We start from the raw sequence: 17,317 nt of genomic DNA, 5'->3' as shown, positions 1-17,317 counted from the left end.
CTGACCTGGATCAAGTCCTTTTCCATTTTACTATGGAGAAAGTAGATGAAATTAGCTATAGCAGTGTGACCAGAGTATGCTGTAAAGGCTGTCAACAGTTGACTTGCCATGAGTAGATTATAACACAGTGAACACAATTCATATCACTATATACTGAAGCATTACTCTACTTTAAATAGTTTTAGAAAATGTAAAAGTTACAAAGTGGTTGCCTTTTATTTGTAGGAGGATTAGAACACAGAATAAACTGTATTTATCTAAACAAACAAATAAATAACTTGTTAATGTTTAAAAAAAGAGAAAGGCATGCTTTTTAAACATCTTCATTTTTCAGTCCTAAATTTTCTATTACAACTGTTTACTCAAAGCAGTTTTTGGCATTTAAGCAAAGAGATCACAAGACAGAGAAATTAGCCCTCCCCTCCTCCACCACAACCCTCCTCCTTCTGCTCAGCCTTAGGGCTGAGTTGGCTATAACTGTACACTCCTATCCTGAGCCAAAAAATCCAAATAAATCCCTTACTATCAGTACCAAAGCACTAAACAGTCCTATAATTATTAACCAGGCTGTATTTTTTCCTTAAAAGGAATGCAATTTTAATGAGCTTGCTCTTGTTGAAAAACTTCACATGTTTATTATTCTATTTTAATTTTCAAAACTTTATCCATTTAAAAAAATTAATAAACATTTACTGAATATCTTCTGATGCTATGAAAGTAACTGTGAGTAAAAAGAAGAGACAATGTCTGAACCAAACACTAAACAAGCTATATTTATTTACCCAATTGAAACAGACAAATTAAGGAGTTTTAAGAAAAGCAATATGTTGTTATTCAACTCACGTAAATTTAACATAGCAAAATTCATAATAAAACTAGATATTTACAAGATGAAGAATAAGATAGTAAAACACTAAAGAAATTAACTGAAAAATCTGAACATAGTAGGGCTTTAGTTCAATGGACAAATTCACTGTAATTATCCTGAAAGGGCTGAAAGAAGTCTAAGTAAGAAAAGCTAAATTGTGTGGAATATATGATATGAATGAATTATCTGGCTATAAAAGAGAAGTTAGAATAAAGCCAGGAGGTGGTGATGAAGCAGAAATGACAATATAGCAGGACTTTTCACCTTCACTAAGTCAAAGTAAATGATTCAAGCCCTGAGTATAAGGAACTTCAATATATCGAGAGAAGTGATTTCAAAGGGATCATATAATCAACTGGTAAATATTATGACTTTAAGTTGTTTTAGACTGATTAAAATAGAATTACTGTTTGAAATCCCACATATAAAATCGACATTAATTTCAAATACTGAACTCATAAATGAAAACTAAGAAAAGTGGCAATACTGTTAAAGAAAATAAAATTTGGTAAAACACCTACCTTAATAATACAAGGGTCTGAAATAAGAGTCTTTGGATCTAAAACTTCCACAACAGCTTCTGGAATAACTACTTTCTTCATGCAGGACATGTTGAAGCCATAGACATCATCCCAAAAAGCAATTCTATCAGCATGTTTATTCACATCACTTACTGCCACAAGGCTGATAGTGCAAATATCAGGGTAGACTGTAAAAAATAAAACACCCAACAATTTAGGATTATCTCCCTTTATTACAAAATATAATCTTAAAAGGCTAAATATAAATACCAAATCCATCAGTATGGATTACTAGCAGTTGATCACTTGCAGTGGGGGATTTATGAAAGTGTAGATCATGGAAAATAACCAAGTTCCATCTTGCAGCCCTCTTTTTAAAAAGGAAGATTTCTATTATTGTGATGATAAGATTAAAGTAAGGATTTCACTCATGGGTTGCTATTAAAATAATTACAAGAGGATGGCATAATTAGATAATCCTGAAATGAACATATTTATTAATCCTACACTTTCAATATGCTGACTTTAAAAAGGCATAAGATAACTTTACTTTATAAATTCCTTGGAAACACACAGAAAGAAAAATCATTTTAAAAGACTGTGATATAAAAAAATCACGTGATGATATTTTATACTTGTGTAGAAGACCAGTTCATATCACTTTCTCTCATTTATTATAAAGAGAAGTAATAATGTGCACGAACTAAGTGCCAGATAAGTTATTCTAATTTATGGACACATGTCCCTGCTCTCAAGAAACTTACATTTAGCCATTTGTGACAAATAAGTGGGCAATTATATGTGAGATAATAAATACTAAGAAAGGGGAAGTATAAGGTATTAAAGGAGCTCACAGAAATAGCTAATTCAGATTTGGCTATTAAAAGAGAACAGGGCGATTACATAAGGTAAGAACTAAAGACCAAATAAGTGAGGAGTGGGAGGGAAAGAGTGCTTTTGGTAGAGTGAGCAGTGTGCATACAGGGACACAATTAATATACACTCCAATTTGAGAGAAACAATGAGAGATAAGGCTACAAAGGTAAGTAGGAATCAAAGAAACATGGCTAGGCAAATGACATTAGTAAATTGGACTTTATTCTAAGAATAATGATAAGCTAGTGAATAATTTTACATTAGGGTAGTTTCTTAATCAGATTTTGGTTTTAGAAATCTCATCTGGAGTGCAGTGTGGAGAATGAAAGGGAGTGTGCAAGACTAAGACAGGGACAAAATAAGAGATTGGTGTAATAATCCAGGTGACATGAAGTGGATTAACAATGGCTGTGGCAGTGGAAGGCAGGAGATATATTCAAGGGCTATTTAGGAGGTAGAATTCATAGGACTGTAAGACTGGCTGACTGTGGGGGTGAGGAAGAGGGAAGAGTCAAGGATGGCAGTTTTTAGCTTCAGCAATTGGGCAGAGTGTGGTACTACCATTATAATAGGGAATAAATAAGGGCAGATTCAAGAGGAATTTGACAGTTTAATGCTCATGAGACAAACAGGCAAAAGTATCCACTAAGCAGCCGAATATTAAGGTCTGAAATTCAAAAGAGATGATCTGGGTTAAAGATATAAATCTGGGACCATGAGTATATAAACGGAACTGTGAGTTATGGGAGCTCATGAGATTACCTAGGGAGAGTACATGATGAGTACCAGAATTTAAGAGATGTGTAGAAGAAAAGGATGTTGAGAAGAAATGGCTGAGAAGCTGGAGCCACAGGAGTAAGAAGAAAAGCAAGAGTGCTGAGAGTGGTAAGAGAAGAGAGTGCCTCAGGAAGAAAGTCTCCTCTGATAACAAGTGTAAGACTTTATAACAAAAAATTTTAAATAATACTGATTTTTTTGACTAATAACAAAATTAACTTTGTCCTTGAAATACATCAACATTTATCATGAATTAAAATATAAATCACATTTTCCTACACCAACAAATTTAAAGCAAGTCCGTATGTACCAAAGAAATGCACAAAAGAAGTAATTTCATGACTATTACTGAGCCTGCTGACTTAAACAGTACAGAAATAACTCTCTCCTTCCCCCAGACTTTGTATCTATCCACAGGCTTAGGAATTTTATTATTCAATGACAGCAGCACTAAATTATCTTCCAAATAAAGCCCATGATAATATCTGCTGGCATCAAAGCAACTGCTTTTCCCATACCTGACATGTGAGACACCCAGAAAAAATACTTGGTGCTCTGCTACTGATAAGAAGTTTCTCAAGTGAGGCAGATGTGAGAGCTGGGCTAGAGTCTACTGCCATGTAAATTCAGATGCTTCTACTCTCCTCTCCTCCACAGACATGGTAAACCTCTTACCTATGCTTAAATTCCTGATTGATAAAAGTTCTTCAAAGTAATTGATTTGTTCTTGAAAATGCTAACCCAGCAGGAGTATCAGCTACAGGAAAAGTTATGTTTACTTTCTTAAACCAGATCCTTAAGATGAGAAACACTGAAGAAACAGAATTCTGAAGCAACTTTAGATATTTGGAAACTTCATCCTTCGTGGGGCTTAGTATGACAATTGTAGAAGCTTTCCCATATTATGCGCTGTAATTTCGTCTTTAGAGGATTATAATAAGGGTATAGATGAGGGGTCAGCAAACATTTTCTGTAAAGTAATTATTTCAGGTTTTGCAGGCCATATGGTATTTGTTCAAACTATTCATCTCTGCTGCTGTAGTGTGAAAGCAGCCACAGACAATACATAAATAAATGAGCATGGCTATGCTCCAATAAAACATTATCTACAAAAAACAGGCAGCAAAACAGATATAGATACCCCTGATATAGAGGAGAAAGAAATTGATGAGGGAGGTATTATCAGGGCCACCATACTGTACTACTTCAGAGAGTGCCATTCACATTGCAGTCTATGGGAATGGAATATCCTCTGGAGTGCAGACATTCAACTTACTTAACATTGTCCAGAGTCCTTCTATTTTAAATCTGAGTGAAATTTAAAAATATGTCTGTATCAGGAGTTGGCAAACTATGGGCCATGGGTCAAATTCAGCCCACTGCCTGTTTTGAAAAATAAAGTTTAATTGAAACACTGCCACACTAATTTATTTACCTATGGTCTATGGCTGTTACTGTGGTAAAGTTGAGTAGTTGGGACAGAAATTGCATGGCCTATAAAACTGAAAATATTTACCATCTGCCCTTTGGTAGAAAAAGTATGCTAACCTCTGGCTTTGTATCTATCAAGCAATATGATGTACTAGTAATTAATACTATTATGAATTAAGGATAAGGTTTTCATAAGGAAAAATGACATCTCACTAAGGTAATTTAGAAAGTTTTCAAAATATGTTGGTAATAAGACAGTCTAAAGAGGAATATGATTTTACTTTTTCTAGTGTTGAGATGTATTTTCAAGCTAATCATATTCTGCAAAAGTACAGAAATATCATAGTTTCTGTATGTTAGAACTGAGAAATGAAATTATTTTATCTTTCAGTTAGCAAGTTCTATGAATATTTATAAAGGACTTGCAATCAGTGTTATAGGTCAATTTGGTTCTATATCCACCTCCTCACAGCTGGCTTAAATGCTGGGCCACCTGCCAGAATCCTGACTAACCCTTTACCTTCACATTCTGACACATTTGTCATTTGATTTTTGTCAGATAGAAGCATAATTGAATAATTATTCCTTCTTGTAGGTGAAATTAACAAAGCGCTGATTGGACAAAAGCACCCTCTTAACAGACCATTTATAAATTCACAGCGTTGACATCTGTGTCCTTCTCGATTCACTGCCCAGAATTCATTTGTCACTAGAACAGCTCACATTGTGAATAGATAAAGATGGGAAATCCTTTATCCCTTAGAAATGCCTCACAAACTTTTGGACACTAAAGGATAAGACTGAGCTGCGTGAAGAAACAATTCCTAGTAAACATTAGCATCATTGCTTGTATAGAACAAGAGAGTAAAAGGTTTAGAACAAAAGGAGATAAAAGTAAAAATAAATTGTCCTTTTCATAATAAATGTGAGCAATATGGAGAAAGATTTGAGTGAAATAACAGTCAATGATAAAATGATCGATATGCACAAGAAAAAATGTAGTACTAACTCACTAAATCAGCAAATATTTTGAGTTAAATAAGCTTAAAAAATTAATTTCCAATTTACATAATAAGGGTATCTTAAAAAATGAATACTTATTTAGAGATTGGAAACATTTTCCCATCATTAATTCATAATAGTGACTAGGCACACCAAAGCTTAGCTAAGCTAAAATGTAACTGCTGTATGTACTGAAATACTAGGTACTAAAAAAAAAGTAAAAGTTGATACTACTGCAATTTCACTAAAAGAAACCAAAATAATAAATTTGAGCAGAGCAGATCTGACAATGAGGAAGTACACAGTGAATTATGGAAACACTAAAGGAAATTTCTAAGCACTATGAACCACTCCACTGGCTGATGGCACCAAAATAAGCTATGCAAAAGTCAAGTGCTAAAGAAAAGGCAGGTGTTAATACCATGATGCTTAAATTCATTTCCCACTTTTATAAGGTAAAAACCTAACACTAATCTCATGTCTACCAGCTGTATCTCAGGAGGGATACGAACATATTGAGTAACTATGTTACGTCAAGCCACTTAGACTTTTGACTGATTCTATAAAGCTAGATTACAGATTAGGAAACTGAAGTTCACAGAGATAAAGTAACTCGCCCAAATTACTGGTCTTGATGAGCTAACTAGAAAACTGACAGAGCAGGGATTCAACTTAAGGTCTAACTGCAAAATCTACATGCTTTCCATTATGCCACATTTTATGTTTTTCAAATGGAAGACAGAGAAAGAGGAACCCCATTTTCCTAAGGAAAATGGACACTTGTTGGGAAAAAAAGAGAAAGAGGAGAAAAGGGCTGAGTAGAATTGAAGATTAGTAAAATTTCAGGGCAAAGTGAAGAAATAAAAATGCTCTGCTTTATTCTAAGTAAAAAAATGAGGTGATGGACAAAAAGAAACACTAAAAAGGAAAGCAACTAAGCAGAAATGAGGGAGGAATGAGTAAACTGTACTGCGCAGTTTTGTACAGAGAGAAACAGCAAGGAAAGCACATCTGCAAATCTGGAATTTATAACAGAGACCACTTCTCATTAGTGTAGATTAGGCTTCTAATCAAATTCCAGTGTAAAGCCTTTAAGAGACACAGATCTATCAGAGAATAGTATATATCTGCACTCTATTTTGCTGCCCCCTTCTGAATTGTTTCTGAAATTCCCTGTTATGAAGCAGGGCCTGCTTTCCTCTATAGAAGCTGAAAAATGACAGAAACTGCTCTCCTTCCCTCCCTCCCTTGCAGGTTAGGCATGCACATATAAGCTAGACCCTACTAATGACATGAACCTAAAGCTCTGTCTACCTAGGCAGCAATGCCTACTGTTGGTGTGATCAGCAAAGCACTGGGTCAGCTAGTGCTCAGCATTAGAAGTGGTATCACTTCTAAACCAGTCCTATGAGGTAATTTTAAGCATTGTTTCTAACTGTATAGCCTTACAGCCTGGTTTTCTAGTTCTCACACTTTAATCTACCTTATTCTTTTAATAAATTCCTTCTCTCTTGAAGAGTAAGGGTAGATTTCTATTTCTTCCAACAAATAAAGAAGTGGGCATAGAGTTAGTACACAGCTTTAACATATTATTCAGGAAAGTGAGAAATCAAATCATGTCATAGTGTATTTGATCTGAAAGAGTGGGAAATGTCACTTCCCCCTTTTTGGTCACTTTTATTGAGGTATAATTTACATACAGTAAAACTCACTCTTTTTGCCCTTTTTGGTGTATAATTCTACATGATTTGATAAATTATAAAGTCATATAATCACCACTACAATCAACATATATATAAAATGTATTACCACAAGCCTCACCACTCAATTTTAATCAACAGTTTAATTTTAATATTACCTCTGTAGTGCTAAAAGTGCTTATAATTCTACAACTTCATTTGCCAGCTTTAAATGATACTCCATAAATTCCTGCTGTTAAAGATAAAGCAACTGAAGTATACACACTTCCTCCCACTGGTCCTCAGCATTCCCTTTCCAATTTTTCTGAGATGTAATATTTGACAATGTTAGGGTATAAAATATTTGTATTCTATGTTGTCATCCTATGTTTTTGTCTTAATTCTAGTTGTAAAATTACACACTGGTTAAAACCAAACATTTTCTTAGTTTTCCTCATCATTTCAGTGGTTGAATGTAAAACACTACAATTCCTAACACACAATTAGCATTAGTAAATTTTAGCTAATATTAGTACAAACAATCTTTAGTAAGCCTAATTTAATTAACTACAAAATTATTTCTGTTAGTAGTAACAGTAATAAATGAGTACCTCTAAAATACTGTGGAATTTCTTCGTGGTAACAAGAAGAATGAATACTCAAGTTATCGGCTGACTGTGTTTTATAAAGGTTTTACTCCATGCCATTATATATATGAGACATAAGTTGAACCCTAATGTAAAAGTAAATCATGGTTCCTTCATGCTTATATGGGTCTTCAGTATTCTTCCTCTCTCATAACTCAATCAGTTTCTAAAATCCTGGCACTGATAACTGCTTAGTAAATCTTTCCTTCAGCAAAACATAAAAGAAAACTTTACTTTGCGATAGCAAAATGAGCATCTAGAGAACTGGTGATACTCATCAAGGCATATTCAAACACAAAAAATAGGCTAAACCACTGTCATGTTACTCATTTCTAACTTTTCCTTTCTCTTGATTGTGTTAACAAATATCATTCAACAGCACTGCTTCGGCAGTTAAATGCTGACTTCTCTTCAATGTACCTCCAGATTATCTTAGTGCTAATATTAGCTATATAAAAATATGGAAAGAGCTAGACTTATGACCCTCCTCTTTATCCCTCTGATGTTGGGAAATAGCTCTGCCACTACTTCAACTATAACCTCATTATTCACATGCTCTAAGTTCTTAATGAATTTCATCAAGAATTCAATTTAAATGTATTAAGTCGCTGTCACTCCTTCAGTAAGATCAATGAATATCACCGAAGGAGGTATGGAAACAGTTTTTTGAATCTTCCCTAGAACTACTCAAGGCAAAAACCAGATTCAATAAAATATACTTTTAGTAGGGAAATAATAATGAGCAGTGAAAAGAAAGATCCAGCAGATCTGAGATTTAAAAAAAAAAAAAATCAAGGCCTGACCACTTAATATATGTCATATAGGGCACCTTTGTTTCTAAAATCTCTTGTGAGGACTACATGCAATAACACAAGTAAACGTAGAGTACATTATCTGGCAGCTTGTATAGACAATCAACAAATGGTAGATAATATTAATTTTTAGTCATTAAGTATAGTTCTCATTTTTAAAAAAGCCACCACATTTACAGAAAGATACAGCCAATAGTTGCAGGGTAAAATATATCTAAAAATTCTAGTCAGGTTCATGTCAGAGATCAGGAACATATCTTAAAATGGTTGTAGAAAATACAGTGATAAAATGAGAATATTTTGAAAAAGAAAGGCAATCCATTTAAATGCTATTATAAAAAGAACTCTACTATACTGGAGAATTTTCTGTGTTTTGGCCTTATTGATTTCTATTATACCATAACTACCAAAGTAATTTCATAGGCCATAGTGATAGGAGGCATAAGTATGGTCCAGTGCTTTATGTCACTAGTTCCAAATATCTCCTTTTCATCCATTTTTATACAACACTTTTGTCAATTGTACTCTGACCATGGATACCATTTGTTGATCCTAAAGCTTTGAGAAAGGGAAGGTCGCAGGGAGAGGTGAATGAAGGGAGATCAATGCTACTCAATTCAGTTTTAATGACTCAATTCAATAAACATGTATGATACTCTATGTTGCAGGAGCTATGGAACTTGTTGAAGGGTCAAAGATGAGTAAAACATAGTCCCTGCCCTGAAAGAGAACACTGTGTTTGTATACAACTGTTCACAGCAGAAGGCCTGTAAAAACACAATGTTACCGAGTATGCAGAGTTAATATGATTAAAAGTTCACAAGGGACATAAAAAGAAAGTCTTCCAAATTTATTGGGATCCATAAAAATATTGATTTGGTATGTTGTGTTTTTTAACAACATAGTAGAAACCAATCACTATTTAAACGTTCTCATGAAATCACACAAAAATTAGATTTATATACTTAGCGAAGTCACGGAAAATTTGCCACTAAAGTGAATAATCTCCAACCTAGCACGAAATACTCTTTTGGAAAAAAAAAAACTAATGTCATAAGGATTAAAAATCAAAAAACTCTGTTACATTTTGATTTGAATATCAGAGAGCTTCCAAATCTAGTCCTTAAAATGTTTTTACAGAAAGTGTTCTTGAGGATACCATTAACTTTGAGTCCTAAATATCTTATATAATGTTCTACTATCAACAGTATACTAAACGAATGTCTTAAAGCTTCATCTAATAGAAACATCTTTCATCTCTATTGGGAACTTTCTCAGTCATGCATGGTTTATTTGAAATCCAAAGGTTCATTTGGTTCTGCCAGACTAAAATAGGTTATTAAAACTAGAATTTTATACTCACCCGATCCTCCTTTTGCCAAGTATTTGTTCTTTGCATAAAGAACAGAATCTAACATAGATTCGAAAAGAAGAAAATAGCCCTGCAGAAAGCAGAGAAAAAATAGAGTTTGGAAATGTGCAATATCTTTACATGCAGATCAATTTAAATATCTGGCTACTCTTATAATAAAAAATAATTTTTTTGTCTATGCCATAAAATATTCTGCAAAGTTTGAAATTATTTTTTGCAGTAAGTTCTCCACATCATAATTACTGGAAAATCAGGCCAGGGTATAAAGTTAATCCAGAAAATTCATTACAGTAGAATGTGCTAAACATTATTTACCTGCGCTTATACTTTCTATTGTTTCTTCCTCATTAAAAGAAAAATTTCAGATGGAAAATGTTAACAAAACCCATAACTCTCTGGAATATTGCAAAATTTTAATCTAGAGGAATGTTTTTCAAGTAGATTTTGCCCCCTGGGGGACATCTGGCAATGTCTGGACACATTTTGATTGTTACAACAGGGGGTGGAGGGATGCTACTAGAATCTAGTAGAGAGAGCCAAGGATGCTGATAAACATCCTGTAATGCACAGAACTGCCCTCACCACAAAGAATTGTCTGGGCCCAGATGGCTATAGGGCTAAAGTTGATATATCCTGGTCTAGAATACCATTTCCCAAACTGTTTCCTGCCCAGCAACTTTCTCCTTAGTTAAAGAACAGGAGGTGGGGGGTGGCTTTAATCCAAGTGGTTTGAGGAAGACCAGATAGTACACCCTCCTCTTAGAGATTCCTAATGCATGTTAGCACATTAATAGTTCTGAGAAGTGTTATGGTAAAGAGGACTCGAACATATTTTAACCAAGTATTACCCACTCTTTGACTAGAGACCTTTTGTTTTTCTATTTAACACCTATCAATACTTTGCACAACTAATGTTATTTGAAACACAATTCATGAAAAAACACTGCCCCAGTATACTCCAGATTTTAGAGAACAGTAATGAACTCTCTACCAAGAAAAAATAATCATAGCACAAATGAAAAGATAATTTGTCACTACTGGTGTCACAAACAGTGCATTCTAACAGTATGCTACACCTTTTATTAAATAAGTGACAAAGTAATTCTGAGTGAGAGATTAATGCCAGTTTCAGTCAGTCTTTCTCCTTCTAGGGGCCCATCTGCCAACAGCCCTGAGCAACAGGGAAAGTTAAGTGCTCAGCGCAGCGCTTAGCACAAAATATACCTATTGCTTAGGGTGAACCAATAAGAATTTTACCCTAATGTTAGCATTCTAAATCAAAACTGTTCTCACTCATTTGTTTTGTGCACAAATAACTATTTGACAGGATAAATACAATTGTCTTTAACCACAACAAACAAAAAATTTTTTAAAGATTTCTCTAGACCAAGAAAAACCTGCAAACCTGAATGGATATCTTCCCAAGAAATTAATAGCAAATTTAAATTACACAAAATACAGCTCTCATGCTTGAATCACTTATGAAGGAAGCTAATTAAATTGCCACTAGCAACTCTACTTTAGCATTTACCCCCCAACACACTAATTCACTGATAAGAAAATAATTGCAAGAAAATAACTGTCTACAAAAGAAAGATTTGCAACAAAGCTCTTTTATCAACGTGTTTACATTAGAAAAATTAAAGATTTGGTGGGAAGTCTTTTTCTAGATAGAGTTCTTCAGTAATATGTCTAACTCTTACAAGTTAGTTGCCCTTTAATATCATTTGCATATTCAAAGCGCAAGAGACTTTTGGAATTCAAATAAGAAATCTTTATCAATTTGACATAACTCATGCAGATCTATGCACACAATGCTAGTAAATAAGCATTCATCCATTGATTAAACTGAATTAGATGGGGGTCAGCTACTAGGGGCAGAACTAGACTAAAATGGATAGAAGCAGAAGGCTACAACAGGTCTTTCTTCTTTTGTCTTTTCCCATTCTTTATCTTTTTTGCTCTTTCCTGGTATATAATTAAAAACAATACTTTTCTTTAGAAAGCAGTTTTGCTTTCTAAAATTAAAATTTTTCAAATAATAATAGTGGTGGTAATTGTTAGAGTTCATTGTGTTAAGTATCTTTGTAAGGATTATCTTATTTAATTCTTCCCTACAGCACATTATTATTTCCATTTAACTGATAAGAAAAAAAGGCTTAGATATGTTAAACAATAACTTAAAATAAGAAGCCTTAAAAAAACCCAGCTCATCATCATGGAATCATTTGAATGAGCCAAGATGTAAACCTTGGTCTAATAACACAGGTCAAGTTCTGAATCATTATTCTATGAGGCTTCTTAAATTGATTTACTTGACTGAAAATAAAATTTAGTATGTATATTATATTTTACTACATTTATAATTAAGTACTCAAATGTTCTGAAATAAAAAACTTCCCATAGAGCATATTAAACAAGAATTTACAATAGGTATATGATTCATAGCATTTCAGACTGATAGCTTAATTGGCAACTATTAGGCACCGTCTATTGTGAAAGGTATCAGTTTAGTAAAATCAACTGACATACCAGAATATATGTAGAACCAATATATGATATTTGTGAGAATATGCCTTGTTAAAAATATTAGCAAATGAAAAGATTCTTATCTGTATTGCTAATAGTTATTGTCCTTTCTCTCAAATTTCCACTTTGCTAAACTTCATTTTACTACAGGCTCCCTCTGTGATAGTATAGCCTTTAATTTCCTGGGAATTGGCCTTGGTTCTGAATCAAGTCATTCATTACTGATATCAGAAGGCTCTGCTCCAAATGCCCTGCTCAAGACTGTAATTTCACAGGCTGCTGCTTCACCTGTAGGGGTGCCATCTGGAAGAGAATTATACTCGGTATTTTCACCCATGATGCTCATGGGGCACTTTTTTCCAAACTGCTATTTACTTTTTAAAATTAAAATTTGCATTTATACTTTATTAACATTATTCATTAAAATGAGAACCTTATTTGCAGTTCATATCTTCTTGAAGTAAATTAATGATAAAATTTGTGATACCTTCAGAATAATGTTCTTCTGTTGTCTATTTTTTTTCCAGTTCAAATAACTGAATTAATCAGTAATTCAGGGTGTATCAACACCCTTAGGTAGAATTAACTATTTAAAAGAGGGAGAAGGCAAGGGAGAAGAAGCACAGGTAAAATGAAGAGTTAATCTGTACAAAGTCTAGTAACAAATACTCAATAATGTGGATTTATTTAAAGATAAAAATAAAAGATTAATTCCAACAAATAAACAGGCCTACAAAATCTAATCCCTAATTCTCAGTATGTTTCTTGACAACATTTTTTCCAATACTACTCTAAGTTCCATAGACAGAATTTTATCCAATGTGATTAGGACTACTAGTCATTTATTAGTGGAAAATATACTTTAAGTAAAAAACATAAATATAAATTTGTTTACCAATACTCTTTGAGGATGGATCCATTTATTGGCATCTTCACCACCCTCCTTGCATAAATCCAACTTATAAGAACTAGAAATAATTTCCAGTTTGGTTTTTTTAAAATAGAAAAAGACTTATTAACCAATGTCACCCAAAAAAATTCAATAAAAAAGTAAAAAAATTAAATAATAGAAAAATAATCTAAGGACATTTGCCAAGTGGAGAGTCCCCAAATTCTGTAATTCTCACCCTCCCACTCCTAGTCTTTCACAATTTGTTTTACTGACTACTTTATTCAACATCTTTTTTACAATCTTGTTCAATATTTATGTTAATATTAACTGATTTTACATAAATAAGCAGATAAACAATGCAATTAGCTCTTGGTAAACACATAACCCAACTGACAGGAGCAGAACAGGAGCAGCACACTGAAGGTAACTTATTAGTTTTAAATGTTCAGGTACCCATAGAAACCTAACAGGTGTTACACAAAATGAATGCAGAACTTCAACTTGGTGAATTAAATGCTGGTTGGTTAAGGAAGCTTCGATTGCATATCCATGTAACAAAATATACTGTCATAATTTCACCTTTTAAGGAAAATCTTCCTTGATGCCCAAGATTAGGTCAGGTGGCCTTTACAGTATCATCTAAATTGGAGGCTGAGTTATTAACAATGCATAGAAATGAGATCTCTAGAGTAGGGTTTCTTAACCCTGGAACTATATTTGGAGCCGTATAATACTTTACTGTGGGGCTGTTCTGTCCATCGTAAGATGTTTAGCAGCATCCCTGGCTTTATTACTAGAGGCCAGCAGTACTCTCCTCCTGTCACTACCTCCTCCTCCTCCCATTGTAACCTAAAATGTTTCTAGACATTTCCTACTACCCAAATAACCTGGGTGGGGGGAGGCAAATTGGACACCCTCCCTCTATGGAGAACCACTGCTCTAGAGAGATCCAAAAAGTAATTAAATTAGCATTTTCTCCCATCTACAGTGTTATTTACTAAAAATGTACAAAACTTAATTAAGATTTTACAGGATGTATCTGATCTCATGAGATTTTACAGGATGTGAAGTAACCTCTATTTATTTCACTGTTATAAAAATCTTAGATACTAACCCCTGAATTGCAAAGTTTTTTCAGTGATTTCCCTAGTCTTTAAGATGATGCTTTCATCTTAAAATGTGCTGATGCTAAACACTTTATCACAAATATGATAATGAAGTAACATGAGCTTTAAAAGTAATTATGTTAAAAAAAAGTTATTAAAAGGAAGATTTATGACTAGACTAATTATACAATATGCAATAATATGTAAACAGAACACACATTCATATCTGTTTATAAATGCTTAGAATAGTACACAATTCTAGTACACAATTAATTAGAAAAACGATAAAGTAGACTAAAGGACCAAAAATATTATCTGGGGGGAAAAGTACTTCAGAATAATAAAGAGGCCAAACTTTATCAAGAATACATAACAATCCTAATGTGTATACACCTAAAAACCATATAATATCTGAAGCAAAAACTAACAGAACTGAAATGGGAAACAAACAATTATTGAACTATAGGCAGAAAATGCATTATTATTCTTTTGGTACTTAATAAAACAAGCAGATTTAACAAAGATTTAAAAGACTAAATAATACTATCAACCAACTTGACCCAACTGATAATTACATAACACTTCGCCCAAGAATAGCAGAATACACATTCATTCTAAATGAATGTGGAACATTCGACAAGACACGATATGCTGAGCCATAAAACAAGTCTGAACAAATGTAATGGAATGATAATATACACAGTATGGCCTCTGATATCAACCAAATCAAATGAGAAGTCAATAACAGAAAGACAGTTAAAATATTTCCAAACACTTGAAATTAACATGCTTCTAAATAATTCGTGGATCAAAGCAGAAATCACTAAGGTAATATTTTGAACTGAATAAAAAAATTGTGGGATGCAGCTACCGTAGTCATAAAGGGAAATTTGTAGGCTTAAAAGTAGTGGAGAAAGCAAGGTATAGAAAAACATGTAGAATATGCTTACCTATACTAAATATACGGATGGGGTTTGTAATCTATTTTGTTCACTGCTTTATCCTACCCATAACAGTGGCTAGCACATAGCAGCCACACAATATTTGTTAAATGAATGAGTGTGCCAAAGGATGGGAAAAGACATACATGTTTATAATAGATTAAAATATTTGAGGAAGGATACACTAGAAACTGGTAACAGATTTTGTTGGCAGATTCAGGACAGGTCCTGAGTAGTAGGGTAAAGACAAGGGAGGGATAAAATTTGTAACTTCAATGTATTACTACATAGTCAAAAAACAATAATAAATTTTATACGTATATCACAAATATTTGTCAGAGCAGCTATTTCATTTATTATTTCACTTGATCACTACCTTCAATGCCAGAGGAATGAGAATAATGGTAATAACTACCACTTATTAGGCACCTATTATGCGCTGGCTACTGTCCTGCATGACTACTTCCTTTTCCTCTTCTCATACCTTACAACATACAGTTCTCACTTTTCAGGGGTGTGGACTTGTGGAGAACATAACTCAGAACAAGAGCTAATTTCCTCTGCATACTCTTCTAAGGGTTTGAAAAACTTTCAGTAGATTAAAAGTCTGTTACTCCACTAGATGGCACTCTCACTTAATCAACAAAAGACTAACAAATTGGCCCTTTTCCCCAAAATGCAGAAAACTGTCCAATCAACAAGTCTATCAAAAAAAAAAAGTAAATCATCTTAAGATCTTTCCAAATGCACATGTGGGCCTTCCTCCAGACTCACAGAATTCAGTTTCCAAGGAAGAGAGTAAAGGATAAATGTGTTTTTGTAAAACAATATTCCCAACCCCCACAGTGGTTGAAAAAAATCATCAATTATAACTGGATATTCTACTCTAAAAATCAAATCAAATTATTAGCTAGCACTTTTATTAAAGAAAATTATGTTAAAGTACCCATATAACAGAGTGATTCTATAATGCGCTTATAAATTATAGATTTTTGAGGCTACAGAAAAGATGAACACTATTAATAGTATGATTCAGAATTGAAAGAACAAGATTTCATTCCATTTCCAGCAACACTGCATTTTAGGAGCTAATGATCCTCTAAGTACAGCAAACATACTAGAAGAAGAAAAAAGAACATCATGTTAGATGCATCAGTAAGCTGGCTTTCACTTTGAGAGCATGTGCTAAACTTAGTAAATGAACATAGGAAAACAGGAGACAAAACCCATGGTCCAGTCAAGCTGAGGAATATAAGAGAAAATTGTCCCAAATAACAAAGCAGAGACAACCAAATGTATCTACAGAGTAAATGTGAATTTAAAATCTTATATGCTGTCAACTCTCCTCTTCCCAGCCAACTCAGTTGAGAACTTTGGTACCGAGTGGCCAAACATAGGCTTCCTCTTTACCCACCTCTTCTCCAATAATTCTTTTTTTTTTTCTTAAGTACATCTTTATTGATTTCAGAGAGAAGGGAAGGGAGAGAGATAGACAGAAACATCAATGATAAGAGAGTCACTGATCTGCTGCCTCCTGCATGTCCCTCATTGGAGATGGGGCCTGCAACCCGGGCATGTATCCTGACCAGGAATTGAACCCTGATCTCCTGCATCATCGGTCGATGCTCAACCACTAAGCCTCGCTGGTTGGGCTAAATACATACATATTTTTAAAGTCTTTACCAGTTTGAGATAGCCAAAAAAAGGTGTAATAGTATGGAGACAAAACAAAAATGGCAAAATGGTGATAAGTTAGATGATAGGTGCATGAGGTTCAGTGAAACATTCATTCTCTATTTTTTTACATTAAAAATGTTCCTTAGTCAAGTGTTTTTGTAATATTTTAAATAATAAACAAATAAGT

General features: G+C 33.6%; 1 protein-coding gene across 3 annotated transcripts in view; it reads right to left on the bottom strand.

The window, feature by feature from the left end:
* The window catches only part of PRMT3 (protein arginine methyltransferase 3), an 80,571-nt gene that overhangs the window by 32,464 nt on the left and 30,790 nt on the right, over positions 1-17,317 (bottom strand). For all 3 annotated transcript variants that reach the window (XM_081155174.1, XM_081155176.1, XM_081155175.1), the window contains 2 exons: positions 9,977-10,055; positions 1,390-1,577 (listed from right to left, as the gene is read on the bottom strand). In XM_081155174.1, coding sequence (XP_081011300.1) covers positions 1,390-1,577; positions 9,977-10,055 — 267 coding nt within the window. The remainder of the gene's footprint in view (positions 1-1,389; positions 1,578-9,976; positions 10,056-17,317) is intronic.

Source organism: Miniopterus schreibersii (genome assembly GCF_964146895.1).
Source record: "Miniopterus schreibersii genome assembly, chromosome: 12".
Taxonomy (NCBI): domain Eukaryota; kingdom Metazoa; phylum Chordata; class Mammalia; order Chiroptera; family Miniopteridae; genus Miniopterus; species Miniopterus schreibersii.
Note: the sequence above shows the minus strand (reverse complement) of the source record. Positions and strands in the feature narration are given on the sequence as shown.